The sequence below is a fragment of the Colletes gigas genome, unplaced genomic scaffold (assembly GCF_013123115.1).
Source record: "Colletes gigas isolate AHSC1104 unplaced genomic scaffold, ASM1312311v1 Colletes_gigas_Sc00011, whole genome shotgun sequence".
NCBI classification, from domain to species: domain Eukaryota; kingdom Metazoa; phylum Arthropoda; class Insecta; order Hymenoptera; family Colletidae; genus Colletes; species Colletes gigas.
The window spans coordinates 1,749,625-1,776,184 of NW_025106640.1; the positions used below are offsets into that span (position 1 = coordinate 1,749,625).

At 37.9% G+C, this 26,560-nt stretch overlaps 1 protein-coding gene across 3 annotated transcripts in view; it reads right to left on the reverse strand.

The window, feature by feature from the left end:
* LOC122398492 (protein pinocchio) overlaps window positions 1-26,560 on the reverse strand; it is a 70,020-nt gene that overhangs the window by 4,714 nt on the left and 38,746 nt on the right. Inside the window, exons 1-3 of one of the 3 annotated variants that reach the window (XM_043398398.1) lie at window positions 14,223-14,440; window positions 6,639-6,708; window positions 1,054-1,185 (exon numbers count right to left, since the gene is read on the reverse strand). In XM_043398398.1, the coding sequence (XP_043254333.1) occupies window positions 1,054-1,185; window positions 6,639-6,691 (185 nt within the window). In that variant the 5' untranslated portion in view covers window positions 6,692-6,708; window positions 14,223-14,440. Of the gene's footprint in view, window positions 1-1,053; window positions 1,186-6,638; window positions 6,712-14,222; window positions 14,441-26,560 lie in introns of those variants that run through there. The other 2 variants (XM_043398397.1, XM_043398396.1) reach the window with 2 other exon arrangements.

Genomic DNA, 26,560 nt, shown 5'->3' on the forward strand with positions numbered 1-26,560 from the left:
CAATTGTACTTTGCAAGTGCGTCATCATATTTATGAAACAAGCGAGATAATAAGACGACAGACCTCGTTATACTATTCTACTTATTTGTAACAGTTCTTTTTTTTTTTAATTGTCTTCGACGAGACGTTAAAAACCAATTCGTTTCGATCGCGTGACGTACCCTGTGTACGAAACAAATACACAGCTAGTCGAACGAGACGATAGAAATCATGCAAGATTTTACGACGATTAGGAGCCTGAGAGCAGAGACTATAATTATTGGCCTATATAAAAATTATGTAAATAGGAGGGGGGCCAGCCGGGTTAATCGTTTCTGATAGCGTGTATCAGTTGTTTCTTTTATCAAGCTTTTATAAAATACGCTAACGAATGTGTTCTTGACGCGACAGATAAGCAACGTGCTGAAATTACATCGTCTTTTAATATTTTGATCATTTTATTTCGAATTTATTACTAATTTATTTCCAATTGTCATAGGAACTTGTGCAATTTAAAAACCATAGCAAACCAAATGATACAAAAGTCTTCGTTTTGTTGAAAATATTATGCATATATTTTGCAATATTACTTAGAATTATTTTTGGTAAAAAAAAAAAAACGAAGATATTTTGTTGAATTTAATAGCTTGGCTGGTTCTTCCTATTCTAAATCTATCTAAATACTATTTTGTGATTATCAGTTAGAACAACTGAATTCGCTTTCTATAGTTTAAATATCATTTAAATTTAATTGTCCTAACTGATAGCGCGATTCAGATGCGAGGTAGTCGAAAACGAGGTCGAATTTAAAGCGTAGAAAATCATTTTTTTAATTTAAATTTTGTATTGTGATTTTTGCTTTTACAAAGTGCGGCCAAACTGCTTCGAATTCTCGGATTGTTGCCCGTTTCTTTCTCTCGTTTTACTGAATTTACGGTTTAACGTGTTAAGGTTCAATTCCGTGGAAGAAGTTTCTCGAACCTTTTTAACCATCTCAACTATAGTTCGACCGAAACAGCAGCTTGGCGTGATAGAGACGGAGGAGAAAGGAATCGTGAACATTGCGACACTCACGTGAAGCAAGAGTTCAGTTGAGCACGAAGTTCCTCGATTGTAAGGATCGTATCCTGGTATTGTGGATGGGATCCTTGGAGGCCATCGTCGACACTTCCGCACAAACTATGACAGGACAGAGAGATGTTGCTCCTGCAATCCAACAAAAAAATTCAACATTAATATTTTTAAAACAAAAATTTAAAAAAAATTTAAAATAAAAAATAATAATTTCGTCTATTTTATAATTTTCATTAATTTCGTTTAGTTAATAAAACTACAAAAAATTTTAGTTTTTGAATTTTAGAATTTTAATCACTTTCAATTAAATTTTACGAGATATTTATTAATTTATTAGTCGAATAATGAAAATTCCCAATGTCTGCACGTTTTCAATCGCAAAATTATTTTAAACTGCAAATATGTTAAGCAGTGGGAATTAGAATGAACGTCGTCGAATATTATCGTCGAGTTTACATATAAAAGGAACGATATCGGAGAAAACTAATAAAGATATCAACGTTCGTTTTGCAATGCTTTCGCGATATTTACGAGAAAATATTAGCGTTAACGTTTAATCGCTAAAAATTGCTTCGAATAATTTATATAAAACGAATATTTTTTTTTTTAAATTAAAAAATAAGCAACAGTAGAAGATATCGTCTCGGTAAAATTCCAGGGGATAACAGCGAAGATACCCTATAATCAGTTATAAAGAAAATCTTATCGAAAACCTCCTAACGCTCGTCGAGCAACTACAAATAAATTAACGATAAATTTTCTGATGGTTCGCGACTCTCTGGAAGGTCGAGTCTGATCGAGAGGAACAACCTTGGCCACATTCGACCGTTAAACCCGGAAGAATTCGATGTAAGATTGTTTTTTGCGTTTTTACACCGACCGTTACAATGTTTGGGGGAATTCCGCTCGCGTCGACCGATACATATAATCGTGTATATTTGCACAAATCACAGTGGGGGCACAAAAGTTTTACCATTACGTTTGCTTATGTATCTAGTATACGCAAAAGAAAGCAAAGGGACCATTTTAGACATTTATTTTTATTTAACGTCTTTATTACACACGAATAAAAATTCGTATTTTCCTTGCGCAAAACTGAAGATTCTTAAATTTTAATTACAGTTGTATTTGTTTTTTGAAAGGATTTCGTTTAAATTATTTTCATCTGCTTATCTCTTTTGGGGCTTAACGCGTGAAATTTCGCGTTTATCAATGAACAACCTGATTATCATAAAAAAAAAGAAGGAAAAACCAGCAGATAAACGGGGTCATTAACGTATCAACTGATAGGAATCTAGCAAGGATATCAGTCGAACTGAATTCTTCCACTGTCTTATCGTGTTTCTACATACATGATCCGGCATCAATTTTCACGTGATTGTTCTTGGGAATGGGACAACCAGAGGAGACAGAATGGTGGATGATGTACGAAGTACGAGCGCGATACTAACGTGGCAGCCGCGTTAAATATGCAGGTATGGAAATCAGGAAGAAAAACGTTCCTTTCACGTGACCACGACGTGAACAAGCACGTAATAAGCCGCTCGTGCAGAATGACGTATGTGTGAGGATGACGCGTAAATCTTGGAATCGGCGAGCGCAAACCAGGCTAAACTGTCTTTATTTTTTTTTTATGTGCAGCGGCTCGTATCTCTTTTTTAATACTCTGCAAACATTCGAGAAATCTAGGAAAGACTGACGGCATCGACAAGGAAAAAAAAAAATAACTAGTGGCGCCCAAGAGATCTCGGATCAATTTAAACGAAATAATTTGTTTTGCTATTAATCGTTCTTCAAAGATGCGATAAAAATTGAAAACGAAATCGCGTTCGTGGTTTTTTTTTTTTTACAAAATAGATCTATTTTTCTGGAATGAATAAAATTGTTTTTAATAAAAATTTTCTTTAATGATGAGAGAAATAGATAAAATTAAAAAGTACGAAGATATTTGTTCTACAGGTGTGTTTCACGATAACGGCGAGACAATGTCAGCGAAGATTCTAATCGTAATGTATTTCTCACCGCGTCATCAATTCCTTTTTCACCTTTGGAATTACAGATTGCGAATTCAAAAGTATACGATTTGAATATTTAACGCGTAGCTCTCAAGGTTTTTTCATTGAACGGGGAAAAATTTGTCCAAAATATTGAACGTTGAACTCGAGTGGTAACACGTTGCACGTAACATTTGTGGGTTGTCAACTCTGGGGGAAGAGAGATCAACAAATGTAGGATTATATTTGTTACGTAACGTTTTAAATATATTCTTCAGTCAATTAATTTCTCTTTTTGATCGAATGCATACGTTTTAGCGACACAATTTATTTTTGCAATATTTTTTGCACTATTAAGAACATATGCGCAACATATTTGAGGTTATGTTACTTAATGTTGCGTAATTATGTCAATATAAAGGATTTATGAGATTCGACAATATTCGTAATATTATGTTACATAATAAGTAAGAGAGACTATTCTTGAAACTATTCGTTTTTGTTTACAAATTAAAGCTTTAAATATAATTGGAATCGTAAAGAAAAATTGTATATTTTTCTCATTCGCGTCTTAAATGCAATATAATGGAAGAAATAAAAGACTTCGATACGATGGAAACGTAGATCACATAATTACGAAGTTTTGAGGTTAGTTTCGTGTCATCTCATACGTGCTATCCGCGGTGATACGTGAAACATGATTCTTGATCTAGCTACGAAACTTTTAACCGAGTGAATGTTGGTATAAGTTAGTTCTATTTGTTACCTAATATTTGACTAAATTTTTTCCCTTTTTTCCCCCAGATTTTCAAACATGCAAATGTTACTTGGTTAAGAAATTATTGGAGAACTTCAAAGATCGATTTGTGTTTACATTAGGGGTTAGGAAACGTTGTTTTAATATTTCAATCTAATTTCCAGGTTCAAGAAATGAAATTTCAATGAAAACAAATTGTATAAAAAGTATGTCGAGGGTAAAATTTGAATGGCGTTTGCATGCGTAGTATCTGTGTGGACATTGTCCATGAACGAATAGTAACACAGAATTCCTTCACAGAAACTCTACGAATTGATTTACACGTAGGTTACGATCACATTTTCTTGAATATCGACACAATAGACAGGGGAAAAATTGTATAAAGCGTTAAAGTCTTTCGATTGGTGGACTGACATAGGGTGACTGCCAATTGGTAGAATATCGCGCCGTTTTATTTTGCCAATCGAACGTCTGGTGGCGCCATAAGTCCAGCGTGACCTCGCGACAGCTTTTTTGCTCTCCATTTAAAGTTGACAAAGGAAAATTATTTGCATGTTAAAATAATAAAATAAAAATAACAAATATCGACAGCGAACGTCGAAACGAATTGTTTGAATCCGCAATACCGTGATATTTATGTACACGCCGGAAAGTTAATTTGAATACATTTCGGAGGAACACGTTCTTCCGTTTCTTTTCGAGACTTTCGTGCCCCAGGAAGTTAGGGTTACGCAACCACGTTCGCGTGTGCCCTTTGAACCGTATTGAGCGTGAAATTAATTCACGCAACACGTGCACCATTAAATGGAAAATAACGCGACTATGGACGCTAAAGGATAAAGCCACTTTGTCTTTCTCCGTTCCCCGCCAGAACTCGCTCAGTAATTTCGAGAATTTCCGGTCTACGTTAACTATTAATTAACCGCGACGAAGTTAACGACGCGACGGCGACGTGAAACTCGTTGACGTCGACGTGTGAAAATCAAGATGGATCGAATTTTGTTCGAACAATAAATAACGAACAAAGTTCTCCGCTCGTGTAATTAAATAGTTGTTCGGATAAATTCGTGCAATTGAAAACGATGTAGGTTACCCAAGTAATAAACGAAATTATAGAAACGTGTCATGGAGAAAGTATCAGCATTGATTTAGAAGGTTCAAGGAAAGTGAATATAACCTCAAATGAAGGGAAAGGCCCATCGCGGACTAGAAAGTCGAGATTAAATCAGATTCGAAGAATCTAGCAGTCAAGTTTAAAATATCATCATCGACTGGCCGTACGGGGCTTGCGCGGAATAGGAAAAGTGAGGAGAAAAGAAATTTGAATTCTTTCGCACGCTCTCAATGACGAACAACTTTCCTTCGAAACCAGTTACATGCTTCTTACAAATATTTGACGTTTGAAAAATAGAAATGGAACCGATAAACGAGGTCAGCGCGCGTGCCGTTCGAAACAATTAGAATATCGTATTTGCAAGATGGGTTCTGAAGCGCCGAGGAGGCATATGCGCAGGTACGTGTGCGCAGGACCATTGCAAGACAAAGGTCACGTGACCCTGGGCGCCATATTGCGTGGATGTCAACACACAACTTTCAAAAGTAAAGAGCATCAACACTCGTTAGACTTTAGAAGAATTCTTTTTACATTTTTATCTTAATAACATTAGAAAATCTCAATCGTATTGATCTACTGAACTTTATGAACTATTTTGTATTCTCGATAAAAAAGAAGGCAACCTTCCCACCCTTTGACCTTAACGCACCCTCGTCTCAAGGTTCATGCAATACGACGTAAGGTCACGCGCCACCCAAGTCGCGTTCAATCAATGTTGTAATTTTCAGATGAAATGCGATCTCTAAATAAGTTTCGACTTTGCGGCGACACTTTCAGGGCGGCCATCATAAACAGATATACCGTTCGCTCCCAAGTATTAATAAATCAGTTCCTCAGATCGACTTGACCTTAATATCTATTAAAAACGTACTTTTTTTTTGTTATTTATATGTTAGAGACGACTCGAATTCTACCACGCGAGATTTTATAAGCAGTTACAAGTGAGACGCAAAACAATAGCTGGTTTAAATCGGACGTCTGTTACGAGATATCCTTGCTTCCGCTTTTAAAGACGTCCTTCGTGGTTTCTCAGGCGCAGTGGCGTAACGAGCAAAGGCGCCACACGCCACGTGCCCGGGCATTATGCAAAAGCGACGCGACTGCTGCGAATAATACTGCACTAAGAGCATTTCTTCGAATAGACCTTCGGGCTATATACCGTTCCAAGCGTTATATAGATTCTTTGGCGAGGGAGAATCGCCATCAGACGGTTTCATGGTTCTCGCAAATAAATTGGCTGCGACGAAAGCGGATCGATAAAACGAAACAGTATCGTAGCTATCTGCGTTTCATGTATCGCGCGGTCCAAATAAAGCGTTACGAGCTGTTTTCTCAGAAATGAATGAAGATATCGACTTCGTTTCTCATCAGATTAAACGATCTGGCGTGGGCTAATCTTTTCACGAGCAACAAACTATTTTAATGGGCCACCACACGGTACGTTTCGTTGCTTCGGGTTCTCTTATTTCGTGCCAAGTGATGAAACACGAAACAGTGTTATTATTTTCTTTGTCGAACATATTATGATTAAATTCTTGTTTTAAATATTTCTTAAGTGAAAATAGTATACGATTTAATGATACATAAATAGATAAAATAATAGTGTGAAAATTCTAAAAATGTAACTAAATATCGGGATATTAATTTGGATAAATTTCGGTGGATGTTGCTTTATTTTGATTTATTTTATTAAGATTTCGTAAACAAGGAAGGGACTTACCCATGGCGAGAAAGGCTCTCGGTGGCAGGTTGCACGGATGTGGTAACGGACATGTTGTTTTGGTGAGATACAACTGAAACATACAAATGAGGAAAAATCAATTATTGGAATCGAGGAATCCCAGAAAGAGCTTCAGGTAAACAAGACCCGAGCTGGGAATCCCCCCGACGGCTAGATATATATCATAGCCGATGGACACGCGCAGTATGTATATGGCACACGATGGCGCAAACTACGAAGGACATCCGCGTAATAAGTTTCACCGTGGATCTCACCTTGGCACGAAACGAGCACTGTTACTTTCTCCGCGAAAGAAAGCCGCGCCACGATTGCAGGACACGCTCTGAATCTGTTATTTTGACGAATCGAAGTCACTTCAAACGTAACAGATTGTGTAATCTCGATGGGACACTTGTCCCCTAAGAAGAGGCTGCTCAAGTACCAAACTGTATTCTGGTTCTTATAGTTGTATTTGTAAATCATTGGAAAATTTTGTACAACTTTTTTTTAAACAAGTGGAAGCAAATGAAATAATATGGAAGGAAGGAAAATGCAAATTTTCTGAGACGTATAAAGCTCGAAGTCCAATTGACAATCTTCAGGTTTGATAAAACTTATGACATAGAAACGTACATAGTTTTCCATTTGCGGCAAGATGGAGCAAGAAGTGGAGCAAAAAATACACTCAAAGAAGCAATTCCATCAAAAGCAAAAAGATACAGCAATTATATGTATAAAGATGGAGATCGTTTCCATCGAGACGAAGGTCGTTTCAAAGCAAAAACTGAACACGAATGCGAGTGGTTAATGGCACGGAAAATATGTAGATTCGCATCAAAACGAGGTTAATATGTTTATTTATTGTATGATATTCATGCACAAGAGGCGAATATCGTCTTAAAAATTGAAAGTTAAAAGTTAAGATAAACTTTGGAATTAGAACAAGAAAACGAAATTAGATGCTTATGGGAATTGTAAAATCGTAAGAAATAATTTTTGATAAGCTGGTTCTTATCCCACGAATATTAATATCAGCCGGTGGAAAAAACTCGTCGTTTAATATTTTTCCATGCTTTATCTGTGCATCAAATTTCATAAAAATCGGAGATTGTGAATTGGGCGATGTTCCTTGTCAGTCGAGATATGTAGGTGAAATTTGATCTCCGTTATCTCTCATGCTTGCTCGCCTTTGCAGATAGCAGGACCGAGCGTAAGGAACGGCGAGCGCAAGCGAGAAAGATCGAGATAGAGTTACACGCTCCGAGCATTTCTAGGAAATTGTAGGGCTATTTTTACGATCACTTTTTAGGAGGAAAAAAGTTCCAACCAACCGTTTAAGAAATACTGTACTACAATTTTATACAAGGGCACTATTATAGAATTATTTAAACATTTCATAAATTCCCGTTGATAGTTACAAAAATGTTTATTTTTAAACCCAAGAGAAAACTTTATTGGTTCATCGTCCTGGCATGTAACTTTTTTGTAAACACGTAACTGCTATACTGAACTAAAATACTGATTAATATTTCATGTTCAACTGCATGAATCATTTCTGCAATTACTATAAGATAAGACAACTTCAGATTTCTCGTAACTCTTTACATTTCTTTGCCAAAGGCAGTGGTTGATATCATGTACTAGTTTCCCACCTTGCTTTTCTTTTCTAAGAATACCACCCAAGGCTTTCGCGTGACTTCGTGATAATGAAACCCCGTTACGAATTGCCAATGTGTCAATGATATAAATCTTTGACATTCTGTCACGACCTTGAATCGATAGAATGCTTTGTAATTACCGTTATAATTCACATTCATATTCTTCTCTGTATAACTGATCCAAATTTAATATTCGAACGATTCACTAATACGAATAACTACGATTTGAGATTTTTAAATATAATACACGTTTCACAGAACGAAGAATAAAATATCGTTCGTTCGAAAATAAATATACGGTTGCAATTTTAAAGTATAATTTCTGGAATTTTAATTCGCGAAGAGCTATTATTCGTTTCGATCCCGCTGATAGATAGAAAGAAAGCGAACGGAGAACAAAAGCGGGGTATTTATTCGCCGGATTATCTCGTCAGCGGCGCAACGCCATGAAACCGTAATTCCAAAGGTAGGATGAAACGTTTACGTAACGGGCTGCAATTTCATTGGTAAAAGAAAAAATTAGGCGCAGCCTCAATTTGCACAACTAAATGCAATCGAGCGCAACCACACCGGCTCGAAAATAAATGCAATTCCCATTAGCCGTCGACGACCTAATTTCCTCCGGTACCGTTTGTGTGCGTTTGCTCGTCGAACGATGAACCCGAGAATTATTACCTAACATCGCCATTTACGAGCATTACGAGCATTGATAATGACATTGGTTACGAACACGCTGAGTATTTTCTATTTAATACAACTACGTAGAAACGAACGATTGAGAAATATTTTGAATTTTTTTTTTAGTAATTTTTAAAATAGCGAAAACTGTTTTGTAATAATTCTGTGCTTCCTGCGATATGATACTTTTAAGTGGTTCGGGGAAAACACGCGCGAGAAATATTATGCGCGTGAAAATGTATTATTCACGGGAAAATTGATAAAGTAATTTTAGTACGGGCAACAATCAACGTGACTGTTTGTAGAAACAAATTCGAAATATTCCAGGGAAAATTAGCTGCTTTCGTTCGACGATTGTTTTTTTCAACAACCGTGCCCACGCGGTCGTTAATTCTGGATTGAAATTAGAGCGAGAGGATCGCCGTGAGTCGACCGGGGCGCCGACAAGGAGGACACGAATAAGGGATATATTTTCTCACGTGTCTCTGTACTGCTTCTGAAAGCATGCATTAGTAATACAATCGTAAAAATAGACCACTCTAAAGATACACGGATTATTTTTAACGCCGCGCATAAAACGAATATTGTTCTATAATCTCCGTTCGTTAAGTTTTCATGTACAGACGCGTTTGATCGATCAAACCGTAGGCTTTTTATAGACCATTGTCCTTAACGGTCGCGACCACAAAATACAATCGTTAAACCTCTGGCTTCGCCGATAGAACTCGTCTTGGTCGCCGTGACGCGGCCTTGAATTCAACCGCAAAAGGGAGAATGTATCGATCTTATCAAATTTACTTCGGCTCGACCAGTCAATGGATTTTCAATACTTAGCGCGCCTCGTTCAAACCGTTCACACGCAAAAAGCTCAATCGTGGGTGAAATTTTCAATGAAACCTTTCTGTGACGCGATCTAAAAAAAATATGACGTCGAACGAAACGATGACGTAGCTGATAGATTATAAACTGATAGATTTTGATGACGCTCCTGGGATTAGACAGAAAATTTCATTTTAAATCCTTGAACAAAACATCACTTAATTTAGCGATCTTTTATTTCAATAAAACACAACTAATATTTTGTCCATTAAATTGTATCAATCAAAATTTGATTTTAAATTCTTAAACGAAACTTTGCTTAATTTAATGATCTTTTATTTCAATAAATCGCAACCAATATTTTGTCCATTAAATTGTATCAATAAAAATTTGAAGTTTGAATTAGAAAATTTGATTTTAAATTCTTGAACGAAGCATTACTCAATTTAGCGATTTTTTATTTCAATAAAACACAACTAATATTTTGTCCATTAAATTGTATCAATCAAAATTTGATTTTAAATTCTTAAACGAAACATTGCTTAATTTAATGATCTTTTATTTCAATAAATCGCAACCAATATTTTGTCCATTAAATTGTATCAATAAAAATTTGAAGTTTGAATTAGAAAATTTGATTTTAAATTCTTGAACGAAGCATTACTCAATTTAGCGATTTTTTATTTCAATAAAACACAACTAATATTTTGTCCATTAAATTGTATTGATAAAAATTTCAAGTTTGAATCAAAGTTGTGTAATTTACTGAATTGTCAATTTTTTTCACGGTCTGGGTTAGGTCTGGAATCTAAGAAAATAGTATCCAGGAGTCGACTAGCAACGTATAGCGGGAAAGGGTTAAGCTCAGGAGCGAACATCCAACGACTTTTGCACCTTTTGCTGCCGTCGCGCGATAGCTACCAAGATTAGCTTCGAGATACGTTCGCCTCTTTCGGTTCTGTCGGTTTACAAGGAAAACGGGTTCGCGAACCGTTGGCAAGAATCCCGAGACGGTTAGGCGAGTCCACGTGATCCCGTATTTTTATTCTGCCGCAGCACGAGAATAGAAGAGCGTTAAGAAAGGGGTATGCCAGTGGCGAATAGTATGCGCGTATGTACCAAAGTAGTCTGAGGTCGGATAGTCTATGTTCGGGCCATGGCGCGTCCTCCTCAAGTGCGAAACTATATGGTGATTCTATTTAACCTTTAATACCGACGTATCCGGTCTGGCACGTTTGACCCTCTGCCCCCCCACGTTCGTGAATAATCGATATTTTCCCTCCTTAACCCTGGGAGGTTGTATGTATCTCGTCGAGCCCCTGGGTCCTGGGATCACTGGACCCCCGAACCCCGAAACAAAGAAAATTAACCAGGGACGAATCTACCCACGAAGCACTCTTAGCCCTCCCCCAAAGCAAGTGACTCCTTATTTCTATTTTAATTTAATTATAATAACGATACTTGTCTTCATCGTTTTGTAAACATTAAGAAATCAATATTCGAACGTGGATACGTTCAAAAGAATATTCGAATAATCCATAATGTATTTCGTACTCATTGTAACAAAATTCATATCGATTTCGATTACGCGCGATGAAACAGTCGGTATTTATGCGTAACCTTTATGCACAAGACTTCGAGCACGGTATATTAAGCGATCTGAATTCGTATCCATCTCCAATTCCAATGTATTTTAAGTCCACGCGATGCGTGCATGCGCTCGAAAGTGGAACGTGAGCACGAAGCAAATAATCTGGGGTCACGGTACAAATGACTAAACCCCGAGATATTTAAAACCGTGAAAACGGTATTAAACCTCGTAAATTATGTTGCGAGTTACAAAACAAGAACTCGTATTAATTGCCACTAAAAATTATGATCCAATCGGGAACCAGGATATCATTCTTGCGATCGCGAACCAAACAAATCGCACAAAAAAAAAAGTACTCCAGCATTCGATGGAGTGCACTCGTTTTAATGGATTTTGTACAAAGCTTTTTACCAGGCTCGAGTGCAATAACGTGAAAGCTCCGAATTACAACTGGAAATGTGCTTTCAGTAAAAAGAGAAAGGTAAAATATTTGTAACTACTAGAATTTATATGTAAAATACAATTTTTTTTCTACGATTCTTCATTTTTTAGATGCACTGGTTTATATAAATTTTGTTGATAATTCGAGGGATCGATGTTTCTATATAAATATTTTTTACGCGAATGTGTAATTTTACGGACGGATAGTGGCGACGCCACTTTCCACTCGTCTCGAGTGCGTACAGGGCTAACCTAAATGCGTGACCCGCGAGGAACACTTCGCCCTCGTCGTCTGGTAGCAGCAGGGTATATTTTACCGATTCCCCGCGGGGCTTGAAACGAGGCCAACAACCCTCGAGGTCGTGACAGTCTCTCTGGAGATGCGGGGGTGAATTCGAGATATCGATCGACCTCGCCAACTACTCTGACAAACTCCCACGCGGATGCGTGGCTACAACCAAAGCGGAACCAGGTCGCCTCGACTGCAGGACGCGAACGGAAATACGGGGAAAATCCTATTTGCCCCGGTGGGTGTTGCGAGTTTTCCTATTCGCGCAAAGATACACGCGCGTGTCCCCTATTTTCGCGGTTAATTTTGGTTGCGCCATATTTCGAAACACGCTGCAAACGCAATGTTGCTATTCTTGCCTCGATATCGCGGATTCTTACCTTTTTAAGATTACGCAATGCTCTGTATTCAAGTTTTCTATAGTAAACATTTTAATAACTCGCAATATATTCAAATTGTCGCGATTACTAAATTATATTTTATAACAAAGTTTAAAGCGGTCACAAATTATTTTAATATTCAACACAGAGAACCAACGATTAAGTAAAACCATTACAGGCACCAAGCGTTAAACATCGACGATCCTCATCGTGATGGGAAAATGTACGTTCGAGCGACCTTATGTAATTGCAATGTTTGATTTGTCGTGAAGCAACGACATTGCAAGGACCTTCGATTGCATAATATCCAAGCAACGCGGAGTATGACAGCAGAACACAGTTTCCTTTTTAAGTAACACTAAATACGGCAACAGCATCAAACCCGAAAGGAATCGAAACTTTCACGTAAAAGATTTGCCGCTATAATCACAACCGGGTAAAAAATTAGCAACAAGTGAATATCGATTTCTGAAATTGTATCGATAAACTCTTCTTCGAAATTGAAATATTAACAAACCTGCTGCTTTTATATCTACAAGTTTAAACTTTATTATTTTTAATCAAAATAAGTATCAACCATGCGCGAAGCTCGTAATTTAAAACTGGCTGCTTGGAGTGTCGCATTGCCGTGGATTTACCATCGTAAAATATTTACGAAACACTTGAAACAAAATACCGCTACACGCGAGGTCAATCCCACCTGGCGGTTGTTGCGTTTAATGCGACCAACACGAAATGTTTGCAACCGACATGCATGAGCGAAACGGCCAAGAATGCAGCGAAGCGTTAATAGGATTGAGAAATTAAAATTCCGTCTCTGGAATTCGACGTTGTGCGACTGGCGTAACGGGTTTCCGAGTCCTTACACAAACAAACGTTGTAATTATCGTCGAGGTATGACCTCGTTTGTTGAACATCGACGTCTTCGTGAATTTAACCACTCACCGTGTGTGCCCGTTTGTAGATCGAAACCACGGTTATTTCAAACTCACAAATCGTACCAACGGCCGATAAAACTTGCCCGATTCTGACAGCTCTAAAATTTACAACGCGTAGCCTGCGTCAGAGTTTTTTCCCATTAATTGGATATCTAACGATAGCAGGGAACGCGTTATCGATAAACGTTATTGCCACACCGACGCGTCTGGAACACTTTCAAACGGCGACGAAGTTCTCGATCGTCGACGCAAACGGTCAAAACCTCGGTCGATGGCTCCCGACCGTTGGGCGTCAGTACGAAGTTACCAACCTGAAGTTAGTCACGCGACTCGACGGTCGAGAGTATTGATTCCCACGCTCCGTTTGCTTCCTCGCTCTCTATGCATGCGTTGCTATCACAGGCCCTTTTACGATACGTAAAAACTACCCCGCTAACATTCTCGAGATCGAGACTTTCCAGTTTTCGATTCGAAGAAAGATTACCAACAGCGTTCGATGGGAAAGAAACCCCATCCCGAGCTAAGCATGCTTTCTCGTAGTGGAAGGCATGGTGAAAGCATGGGTAAACGACGTTCCAATGCAGAGTTCGAGGAAGAACGTCAAGGGATCCACGGGGGCTTCGTTGCAGGCATCGCATCGAGAAACACTTCTTTTTATTTTCGCTACCTTCGATCGTTCGTATCCTCGTAACTGATCCACGAATTCGTGCACACTTTTCGTGAACACGACGCGTCCGAGCAGCGATGCCTGCAACGCGCGCACGGTTATGAGTTATGTTTTGCAACTTACATTTCGCAGTAATCCTCGAAAACTGGACGGCAGTAGGAGCACAACAGAGTCGCACTGTCTTTCACTGGTTTTCGAACTTCGGTTTAGTCGTCGGGAAGTACGAAATACGTCGAATCTCGGACAAGAGTATAACGGAGTTTTGGCTCGAATCTTCGATACGAATGGAAAACGTCGAACAAACCACCACCAATGTCTCGAGTCTGACTGAAGCTTACCGCGGCAGCGCTCCGGCCTTTTATAACCGCGGTGTGGGCTGGGCAGCGTGGTAGTGGTCGACGGGCGAGGGGGCGGACGGGCGGGGGGAAGAGGAAAGTCGAGGCAGAAAACCCCATCTGCGCAACTGGCTGGAATCGTGTGCGTGAGCGTGTATCGCGCATCTCTGTGTGCGCGTACGAGGAACACAGGGGCAGGGATTCTCCGCGCGTGGCGCCGCATGTTACAGGCACATGTTGATAAATAAATAACGCGTGGCTGAAGCGATAACGGTCCTTATCGCGGATAAATTCCAGACTCCCAATATCCATCCAACGCGCACGAAATTTCACTAATTTTTGCATTTCTCGGGTACGTGCTGCAACGCCCCAGAAAACAAAGGTAATCGCGCGGCTCCCGGGCATCGTAAACTCGGATTCGCGTCCCTCGGGCAGGAATCGGTACAATAATGCACGATTAACTTTCGGAAGATTTAGAACCGAATTCGAACGTTACATGGCAAAGAGAATGGTTATAACAGCAGAGACGACATTAAAGTAATTTGCAATTCTAATTCTAATTCTAAAAATTAAAGGTTTAATGGTAGAAATGGAGTCGCGAAGGAAGAATTGGGGTGTGGTTGGTGAGGGATTGGTCATTCGTAGGAGCTGCAGGAAAAGATTGTGAGGCAGGTCAAGGAAAGTATATCTAAAAGAAAAGAGGCAAAGGCTTCTGGGCGGTCCCACGGAGGCCCTTAATTTATGGTCGTCGTGACTCCGTCCATCGAAACAAGGAATCTGTCGAATTTGAAGTGTTGCCTCGCACACGGTCGTCTTTCATCCTTGAGAAAACATTCTCTATAAGAGCTAAGGAATGCGCCCATCTGACCGAGAGTTTACAAAGCAAGGAGGTGGATGAAATTTTGATCATTCTTATCTTTCAGAAAATTCTGTAAACTTATTGTTAGAAATAGACTATAGTAAACTGTGATCCGTTCTTTTTATTGATCCCTTTGTAATCCTGCGTGACTTTAATTGACATAATGGATAAATACAAACCGTATAGCGAAAGTTTTTGTTCCTTCAATATGAGATATAAATATCATTCTATAAATCAAATACTATAATAATAGTTATTTATCTTTCATTTGTTATTTTTCATATCAATTATCTATATTTTTTTAAGTCTGATTTAATCCTGTTTAATGCAACGATTGTGGTATTAAACTATTTTATAATTTCTTTATGGTGAGTACGGTCGCGTAAAACTCGGTTTAAGCTTTTTAAACTGAATTGAAAAATATTCATTATTCGTGTTTTCTTTGGATGGGGCCCACGAATTTCATTCTGCGCTGGGCACCATGAATGTAGAACGCGACATGCAACTGAATACCGAAGCATCTCCCACGCAACGGGATGTAAAAACCCCAGGAAATGAAAGGCGACTGTCACGTATACACACACCCCACCGAATTATGCGGAGAGAAAGAAAAGCGTGGACTTATCTTTAACGCTGAAATGTCACCGTCCTCCGTGTTACATTCATAAGCGGACATATGTCAAGTCACCTTTGCAGATTAGAGTGGACAGAGATTCTCAGCTCAGATGTAATAACGTTTTATCTATTGATTTTCCCGTTTGGCTGCATTTCCGCGAATCGACGATGAAACAATATTTCCAGAAACATATCGAGCACAATATTCACGGTGTATTTTTAAGAACGAAAGGAATCTGAATAATAAGTACGAAAAATTTCTTTTTTATTTTACCCTTTTATGTAAAATAGTTTCCGATCAAAACATTTTCTTTCCTCGTAAGTCTGTTTCGGTATACACACTGCTCAGACATTGTCCCGTTGATAAATCATTCGATTTATTATACTGTTTCAGATTCGGAGAACGGAAGTATTTATTACGCACGTAACGCGGTGTTATTTTTTTTCTTTTTGTTATCGTTGCTGATGTTTTTTTTTACCGAGCATTGTTAAGCAAATTTACGTATTACATAGGATGTTTACTTTAACGCGAGCATCGAGAATGTTCCTGCTCTTTATCAAAAATACGAAAGGAGATCTAAAAATATGCGTTTCACGGTGAAATACACCGTCGTGAACGAGGTAACTGGATAGTTCGTGAACCTGTCGGAACGAAATATCAAACGTGATACGGATCGACGTAAGGTTAAAGGTTAATTTTAATCCGAGTTTAGTGACACCGCTGTGCACATTCGAGCCGCGAAAATGTGATCTCTAAAAATAACCGTTCGATTTATTTATATGCTTCCTAAACAGACCCACCCGGTTATGAATAGTTCGTGCATCCTTCGCGGAATGACGCGTTACCTCGAAACGATCGCGTATAATGGCGACGCCTCGCACGTTTACGAGCTATAGATATAAAAATGCAGAAGCCAGGAAGTGTGCAGGCATAACGTACGTCAATTACTTCGGTTTGATTCGCAATCGATGACATATCCGTGATAGGCATTGAACCAAACAGAGAACAATCCCAATGAAGTCGATGAGTGTTCTCAATCAGCGGCGATTTCAACGAGCGGGAGGACAAGGAAATAAAAACATGGCTACCGTAGCTTGCTTACTAATTTTTTTCCAGGTGAAAGCACGCGTGGGCCATTAATTACGTCTAAATGGAACAATTTATCTTTCTAATGGACGTTTGCAACGCAAATGGCGTACAGTTTGAGGCCATCAAAAGACAATGGAAGACAAATATTTTGTTCCTATGCGCACAATTTGTCAACTTTTAATTTCAATTTTAAAAATTATTGATACACGTGAAATGACCCAAGGAAAATTTTGGCAGACGATGTTTGCTGTATTTATATCATCGACATTAGCGAATAGTTTGCATAAAATACGCAGCCATTGAAGTGTTTCGTTGTAGTATTTCAGAAATAGTGAAGGAAAAAGTGAGTTTCCTTGTTTAATCATCGACAAAAATGGACCACGGGGCGTGTCCCGAATATTAGAATATTTCTATTATTTCTAATTCTAAAAAAATAAATATAGAATATTTCTTTTTTTTCGTAAATAACACGTTTGCTATTCATCGTTACCATCGTAATAGCTTTAATGTTTTTATTACGATGGTAACGATGAATAGCAAATGTGTTATTTACAAAAAAAAAATATTCTTTTCAAAATGGTTACAGAAAATTCATAGATTCAAATCTACAAATATTGAAATGAATTGTTTCGAATGTTGATGAATATCTATACGCTCGTGGTCCATGTTTGTCGATGCACGATTAAACAAGGAAACTCGCTTATTCCTTCACTATTTCTGAAATACTACAACGAAACACTATTCAGCATTCATGCGGTTCGATTTATAAATTCACGTCCAAGTATAGAATCCAATTTACAGCTAGTTGACCTTGTTTCCATCCGTATAAAACATATTTTTCCGAGCTACATGACACAAAACAGACGAACGAGATTTTCTTTCGTGAATTTTAAAATATTCTTCGCTCACGGTTTTCACTGATTCCATATTTTCTTTGAATTTTTCCTTTTACGTTAATAATATTCTATATTACTGTTTGGCCCAATTAAAATATACGAATTAAATTAGTTAAATTGAATTGTATTTTGTGTAATCGAAACCGATCAGAATATTTGTCATTTCGATGTTTGTTCGATACGGAATCGTGACTTCTCGATCCAATTTAGTTATGACCCCGTTTCCGTTCGTACAAAATACAGTTTCCCGATCAGCGAGGCAAATCTAGAAACAGATAGAAGACGAACGAGGTATCCTCCATTGATGTTTTCAGAATTCTTGATTCGTTTTCATCTACGTCAGTCGCGGGCGACACAGATTCCACGCGTCGAGACGGCGCATACTAATCAACGGTAGAAAAGGTTAAAAGTTCGTTCCGACGTCGTGAGTACTCGGCGTTAAGTCCGGTGTCATATCACATCGACGATTTCGCGTCGTTCGAAATAGGGACCGTTCGAATATTTCACGACGAATGCCACCAGTAAACTTCGAATACCATTATCATCGAGTACAGTCAATTTACCGTACCAATTGGTTCTAGAATAGTCGATGCAAGTCGAAGAAATACTATCATCTATTTTTACCATTTGTCTGATACCGATACGCGCGATGCGTTTAAACATTCCCATCTAGCGATCGGACGATTATCGGGGTCACGTAAACAGATTGATCGTTTCAACTCGATGATTCTTAGAAGATGATCGATAACCTGCATGCAACGGATCATTTCGGAAGATCGTATTTCTGTTTAAATAAATTATCTTAGTCATCTCGAAGAAGCTTTTCTTGTTACTAAAATACCTCATCGATGCCTTTTATAGACCCTAGTTAGTATATCTATTATAGATTATTAACGTTTAATTCTATGCATGAGTGTGTAAGATTAGCCGTCTCATGTCGCTATAATTAGAACGTATTGTTTGAATTACACAGAACAGCTTATTATTGAGCGTATTAAGCTGCTCTCTGTGGTAGAATAAATACTCTGAATTTAACTATCGATGTTATCTTTTGGAGATTGTTATGATTACTTCCAACAGCAGCAGGGTAGAAGTTTAACACTAGAACTATCGACAATTACAGTGTGTTTATTTGTATCAAGGAAATTGTGTTTCTTATAGAAAATTACGATAAATTTCCAAAAATTCAGTCGAGTAAATTTTTTACAAGTTTCATTAGAAATTACGAATTTTGACTGGTTTGGTAGTTCCCGTGTTAAGAAAAGGAAACAATATAGAATAGAATCGATTTTAATTCGTGAAACTTTGTCCAAGTGCCATCAACCGTTTAAAAAGTAAAAATCTTTTGGAAATTGTTATGATTACTTCCAACAGCAGCAAGGTAGAAGTTTAACACTAGAACTATCGACAATTATAGTGTGTTTATTTGTATCAAGGAAATTGTGTTAGAGAAATTGTGTCTCTTATAGAAAATTACGATAAATTTCCAAAAATTCAGTCGAGTAAATTTTTTACAAGTTTCATTAGAAATTACGAATTTTGACTGGTTTGGTAGTTCCAGTGTTAAGAAAAGGAAACAATATAGAATAGAATCGATTTTAATTCGTGAAACTTTGTCCAAGTGCCATCAACCGTTTAAAAAGTAAAAATCTTTTGGAAATTGTTATGATTACTTCCAACAGCAGCAGGGTGGAAGTTTAATGTTTTTAAATGAACAGCGACAAAGAAAAGGAAACAATATAGAATAGAATCGATTTTAATTCGTGAAACTTTGTCCAAGTGCCATCAACCGTTTAAAAAGTAAAAATCTTTTGGAAATTGTTATGATTACTTCCAACAGCAGCAGGGTGGAAGTTTAATGATTTAAAATGAATATTAATTCGTTAAATTTTGCCCAAGTACCATCAACCGTTAAAAACTATTTCGAGGACACCAAGAAACTTAGTTGCACGAGTAAAGATCAGATCCCTGGGACCATTATAATTTCGAAATGGAACGAAGTAGACGTCTCGGTTTCCGAGAAAATTGCTCGCGTTGCTTTATTTGGATCAGACGGGTATATTCAAATAATATTCTCGGAACGTTTCAATCACGCGAGCGTAGGGATACAAAGCACAGCGCAACAGGCATTAAAAAGCCCACGTGTGATGACGATTGTGCAGGAAACTCTCCCAGGGGTCCGAATGACATTTACTCGCGCATAGTTCGCCAGCTTCCTCGATCCTCCACCGGAGGAGTGTCCAGAGGATGAGAGGGGAAACAGACACGATCACGGTTATGAATCAGTCGCACGTGGGCGGCTGGATTGAAGAAACAGGCGCACGTGTAGAAGCAATTTTCAACGAGCATTTCGTTGGTTAAACCGGCGGGAAGGTCGAAGGGAAATACCATCAGCACGTGGAATCGAACAATTTTGTATTACAACTTCGGCACGTGTCGCTTTCGCGCGTGCAAACGCGACTGGAAACCCACAGAAGTTCCTCGACCGCTGCTGAGTTAATACTAATGGCGAATACACAAATGTAGCGGCGTTAGAGACTTGATTCTCCAGATTCCCCCTCTAGCGAAAAAAAAACCATTACTATGGAACCTTAAGAAGCTACAATTAGACTTTGGACACATTTTGAATTATCAATTATTTTATTATTAATTAATGAGAATTATTATGGTCATTCTTTAGCTATCTTCGCAGAGAATGGATCATTCACATTACCGTAACGCTGATCGATTTACGCAACGTTTGTTTTTTGTCTGTCGTCTCGACAATAAGGAAAAAAACTGCAATTACCGATGATTGTTCTAGAAATACTTGCGTCACGCTATAGCTAAGGTTACTGGCATATGCAGATCCCGAGAATAACATAAACATTATCCAAACGCGAGTAAAGTACAACTTAACGGCAGATATCGGAGCTTGTTTACAAAGAAATTGATGCAATTATGCTCAAAGGCGGACTCGCATCGGTGATCAGAATTACCGCGGGAAGACTAATTTTTGCACGTGACGCGCTCTAACGCGAACTTTCCGAGAAACTGTTAACGACGAACGCATCGACAATTACGCCCTCGCATTCCATCGATTAATTATGCCTCCGTGACATAATTAATGACTGGTCACTGGTCAAACGTTATCTCGTCGCGAGCGAAGCTGGGATTTCTTGCGAGAATTATTCGCTCGTCGTGTTCTCCGAACAATAAGACGGTTCAAAATATTTAATATTCGAATAATATTCGAATAATAGTGCTCGAATATTATTTGAATGCTTAAATATTGGATATTTGCAGAGTTTCTTGGAAAACATTTACCATTGATTTATGTGGCACTTGTAAATCGGTACATTTACTTGTAAATTCTGTTGAATATTGATTTGTTTATCTTCTTTAATATGTTTCTTATGAATCACTGTGGTATCCGTACAATATTGCTCAGTTACCATCGAATAGCAATTAATTGCATCAGATGTCTTGCAATTAATATTTCAATAACGTTTAAATTGTTTGTAATGAAATTTATCTAAATATCTGTATTAAAATAAATGCCATGCAAATATGTGTGTCAAGTCACTTGACACAGTAACTACGTCACGGAATCATGTGTGCAATCGTTCACTTTCTTACGTCACGGTCGGCCATTTTGTCGCGGTTGTTGGCAACTTTGGCGTCGATTTTCCTCCAAGGTAAATAACTTATCAGATCGAACGAAAAACTGTGCGATAAATACATTTTCGAATGTAAATTTTAACAAAGATGGCTACCACACAGGTTATGCAACTTGTAGAAAAGTAAAATAATAATGAAATAATCGTAAACAGCGCATAGTTATTAGAATATAATCACGTAAGATTTGAATTTCGCTTTTTACTTTCACTGTTTCACGTAGATCGTTTATCGAAGTCGATGATCGGATAATTATTCCACTTTATTGGTCGTTCGACCGATTCGTCATTTATTCATGAACAATTCCATCGTTAGGATTTAAAATAGATGCATCACCCGAACGAATTAATCGAATAACTTGATTTTCAACTTAGTTCTCATTATTAGCACAATGTTTGGAAAACCTATGAAACAAATTACACTTTTCAAATTAAAATTATAACGTAAAACGTAAAAATGGAAGCCTGTTATTTTACAGCATTTCTGATTAAAATTGTTTTCTATTAATATTGCAATGCATTGCAGGTTTCGAGTGTCGGTCACCGGTGACCACCACAGAAGCCAAGATTATAAGAATACATTGTAAAATTATTATTCTTCAATTTCGAATGTTGGTATTTAAACTACGAATAAAACTTAACGTTATCGATCGCTACCTCGAGTATAGTGTAATTTTCGAGCATGAACACGTTTCCTTGTTATCTTAAGAGGAAGGACAGTTTATTTGCCGTTGATTAGCCGCGTTGTCGTAATTTTCGTTATCTCCAGAAACGGGGGAATTGTTTAAACAATAACGTTCGTTCACCGAAACTTGAGATTTTTAATCTGTCCGCGCCATTGACGTCAGCGGTGTATTATATTCAATCAATCGACGCGTTAGTTGCGAATTACACGCACCATTGTTATCAGAAACGTGTCATAGTTCTCGTACACGATACAATTTATCTAGCTGCTGATAATCCTCTGTGTAACAACGGAATCAACAATTACGTAAATATTGATAAATCGTTCCTTGAAAGATATCCTCGGGTAACGATTTAATTGGGAACCACCTGTTTTATTCACCTCTTTATTAAACTTATCTCGCAAGAATTTAGAGTTGCAATAAAGTTTCAATAAAGTCAAAAAAGGTGCCGTCTCTTTTATTAGGAAAAATACGAAATATTTTTTTAATGCTCCCAAAATTTATTTCAATTTTACTTAACTCGTAATTTGTAAATATTCAAATTTTGATTCATATCAAGCAATGGATGAAATTAAATATATATGTAGACGCTTAAGGGGGCATTTTATTTGTTCTTAGATAACGCGACGAATGCGAATAAGACCACATGGGCGAAAAGGGTCGACGTTGGCCACAAATAGGCGCCAACAGAATAGTCTATTAAAAGGCAAAGAATAATCGAAATTCTGTGCATTTGCAGAAATAAATCCGTATCGCATTTAGGGTCGTTTGACTCAGACTTCGACCGTTCCCCGAATGGTACAGTTCACGAATAGACGAGATGAGTGTTCCTCCATTACGGAATCAAAACGAGCGCGATCTAAATATAACCGGATCGCGTGCAATATTAGATCAGCGTAACGAGAAAACCGACGATTAATTTCGTGAGTTTTCTTTTCTATGAACAATATCGCATTAACGGATATCGAAGTCGCAGACTGTTCGTTCGACATTAGCGTGTCACGATGACATAACCGCGACGCTATCTTTATAACAAATTAATAATAACTTGAATCGAGATGCTCCGGTTCACCGAACAGCGATCACAGACCGATCGTCCGTACGAGAAAATTGATTTTCCATTGCTCTCGACGCGTATGTATGTATATGTATTCTACAAGCACTCGAGCGTCGAATTTTGTCGAATTATTCTCGTAGCCAAAACATCGAACGTTACAAATTCGCGTATTATCGCTAGAACGCGGAAGCGTTCGAAGCTTGGAAATAATTTGCTATCGTTTCAGGGTTTTAAAAACAATCGAGGATGATAATTCGCCCCGGGGAATTGAATAACCGTTCGAACGAACAATTGAGCGAGACTATGAACACCTACAACGACGGAGATGAAATGAAAATCAGTTTCCTGACGTACGGACGCCGGGATAAGTGCATTCGTAAGTATTCCCGATTACGTCAATCTTCATAAAAGAGTTTTTCTTGGAGCCGCGGGACATAATCGATGCGTGAAAGAAACTGTTCGCGGTGCATGAAAAAAATGTCAACACATTAGTTTTTCTGTTTGAACAACAACGTTGTATGAGGTTGTGAAAAGTATCGAATCTGAAATGAAAATGAAGAGAATGAATAATGGCCTTAATGAGCTTTAATTCATAGTCGACGTCAGAAGTAACGCTTCTACGAAACGCTTTGATATAATACTCGAATGTTTCGACGAGATTCGAATTAATTTTTATGAATTTTGTCCGTAATATTTTCAAATACGTAACAAATTTGATTCGTCTATATTTTACAAATATTTGAATATTTGTTGGAGTATACTTGGGGACGAGCAACGTAGGAGATCGCATAATTATGTACGTGCCCCTCCTACGCAATCATCACGTGCTCGCTATTCAAACAATGAGGAGCAAATAAATTTCGTGCTCGTGATAGTGAGATAACGTGATGTAATTATTCACAATTGCTATTAGCATACGATAACATCGCGTGGATGGCGATAGTCTCGTGACTTCTGACGCGACGATTACGCATCATTTACGTTTTCGTGCAAGGTTCGTTAATTTATTGGTGGAAGCACACCACTTCGAACCATGGAGAAACAATGTAACGTGTCTTCTACATTTATTGTTTGACCAGGTTCAAGATAACGACAGTGTATAATTCTTGCTACGTCAGCACTTTATCAAATCTTTATTCAATGAGTTGCAATTGCAATACTCCTATGCAGATCGTTGATAGAGTTGCTGTGTCATCGTTTCCGGTGTTCGGGGATGTTGAAAACTACGGAGTTCGAATGTTTTCGTTGGCCAGCGTGTTCGTGATTCGATGGCCAAAGGACTGCCGCGGATCGAGATCTATCGATCGCCGCGAATCACAACGGAAGACCGGCTATCTGCTCAGACTCTGACCGCGAAACGAAACACGGCGGTTCGATCGTGAGATCGTGCCTGTAAATACGCAAAATGGTTACGATCCGATCTTTGACCAAGCTCGCGGTCTGATCGCGTAAAAGGTACTGTATCGTCGATCGTTGCCTCGCTAAACAGCATTGCAAACAATTGTCGACCGCGTACGCCGCACGTGTCTTCGCGAAGACCGAATTACACACCGAACCGACCCGTCCATACGGTCCTTAAGTAAAACCAGTTCGAGCCAGTCGTAAGAAGTCGAATCGCCCGACGGTGACGTTAATCGATCGAGCACAGGTTTCCCAGCGATCGATTAAAAACGTAACTGGACCGGCCAAATTCCCCTCTACCAACCGTAGAATTATTTAACAATACTCCGAGCGTTATTTAACCCTTTTAGTGCCAAACTTCGTATTGGGAGAAAGCTCTGTCTCAAACAAAAATTTATGAAACATTATGAAGGGTCTAATTTCATTGCAAAAGCATTTAAAAAATTATTCTTGGGTTTAACAGTCATATTATACAGCGTGTTCGGCCAACCCTGGGAAAAATTTTAATAGGAGATTCTAGAGGCCGAAATAAGACGAAAATAAAGAATATCAGTTTCTTGACTGAGGCCTCGTTAAAAAGTTATTAACAATTAAATTAAAAAATTTCAAATCTTTCTGGAAAAATTATTTTTGGTTGCGGGCGTCACTAGGAGTCATTTTTGGTCATTAGACATACCCGCGAATTTCTACCCACTTTCGAGAAAAAAATTCGAAAAGGTGCTTAATTTTTCGGCGAAATTAGAAAATTTCAAATCTTTCTGGAAAAATTATTTCCAGTTGCGAGGATCAATGGGGGACATTTTTGGTTATTGGACATACTCTCGAAATCCTAACCATTTTCGAGAAAAAAATTCGAGAAGATGCTTAATTTTCCGGCGAAATTAAAAAATTTCAAATCTTTCTGGAAAAATTATTTCCGGTTGCAAGGAACAATAGGTGTCATTTTTGGTTATTAGACATACCCTCGAAATCCTAACCATTTTCGAGAAAAAAATTCAAAAGTGTGCTTAATTTTTCGGCGAAATTAGAAAATTTCAAATCTTTTTGAAAAAATTATTTTCGGTTGCGGAGGTCAATTACAATCATTTTTTGTCATTAGACATACCCCCGAAATCCTTCCCACTTTCGAGAAAAAAATTCGAAAAGGTGCTTAATTTTCCGGCGAAATTAGAAAATTTCAAATCTTTTTGGAAAAATTGTTTTCGATTGCGAGGATCAATGAGGGTCATTTTTGGTTATTAGACATACCCTCGAAATCCTACCCATATTCGAGAAAAAAATTCAAAAGGTGCTAAATTTTCCGGCGAAATTAAAAAATTTTAAAACTTTCTGGAAAAATTATTTTCAGTTGCGGGGATCGATTAGAATCATTTTTGGTCATTAGACATATACTCGAAATCCTACGCACTTTCGAGAAAAAAATTCGAGTAGATGGTCAAATTGCCGTTCTACAGCCGAAACTTTAAACGTTAATAACTTTTTAACGATGCCTCCATCAACAAATTGGTATTCTTGATTTTCGTCTTATTTTGGCTTCTAGAATCCCCCATTAAAATTTTTCCCATGGGTGGCCGAACACCCTGTATAGTATATCTTTAGAACTAAGGTATTGTAATGATTTTTGGTTTATCTGAATTTGTGGACATCGAGGAACATATATTTGCAAAAAAAAAATGTAAATTTATATCTTAAAATTGTTTAAAGAGTAATAAACTCTGAAACAGTCCCTAATATGCATTGCTTGTTATTTTTTCATTTATCTTTGTAATTATATCATATATAGAATTGATTATTTATTAAAAAATCATTGAAAATCGAATACTTATACTTTATACTACGTGATCTACATAAAACTGTAATCAAACA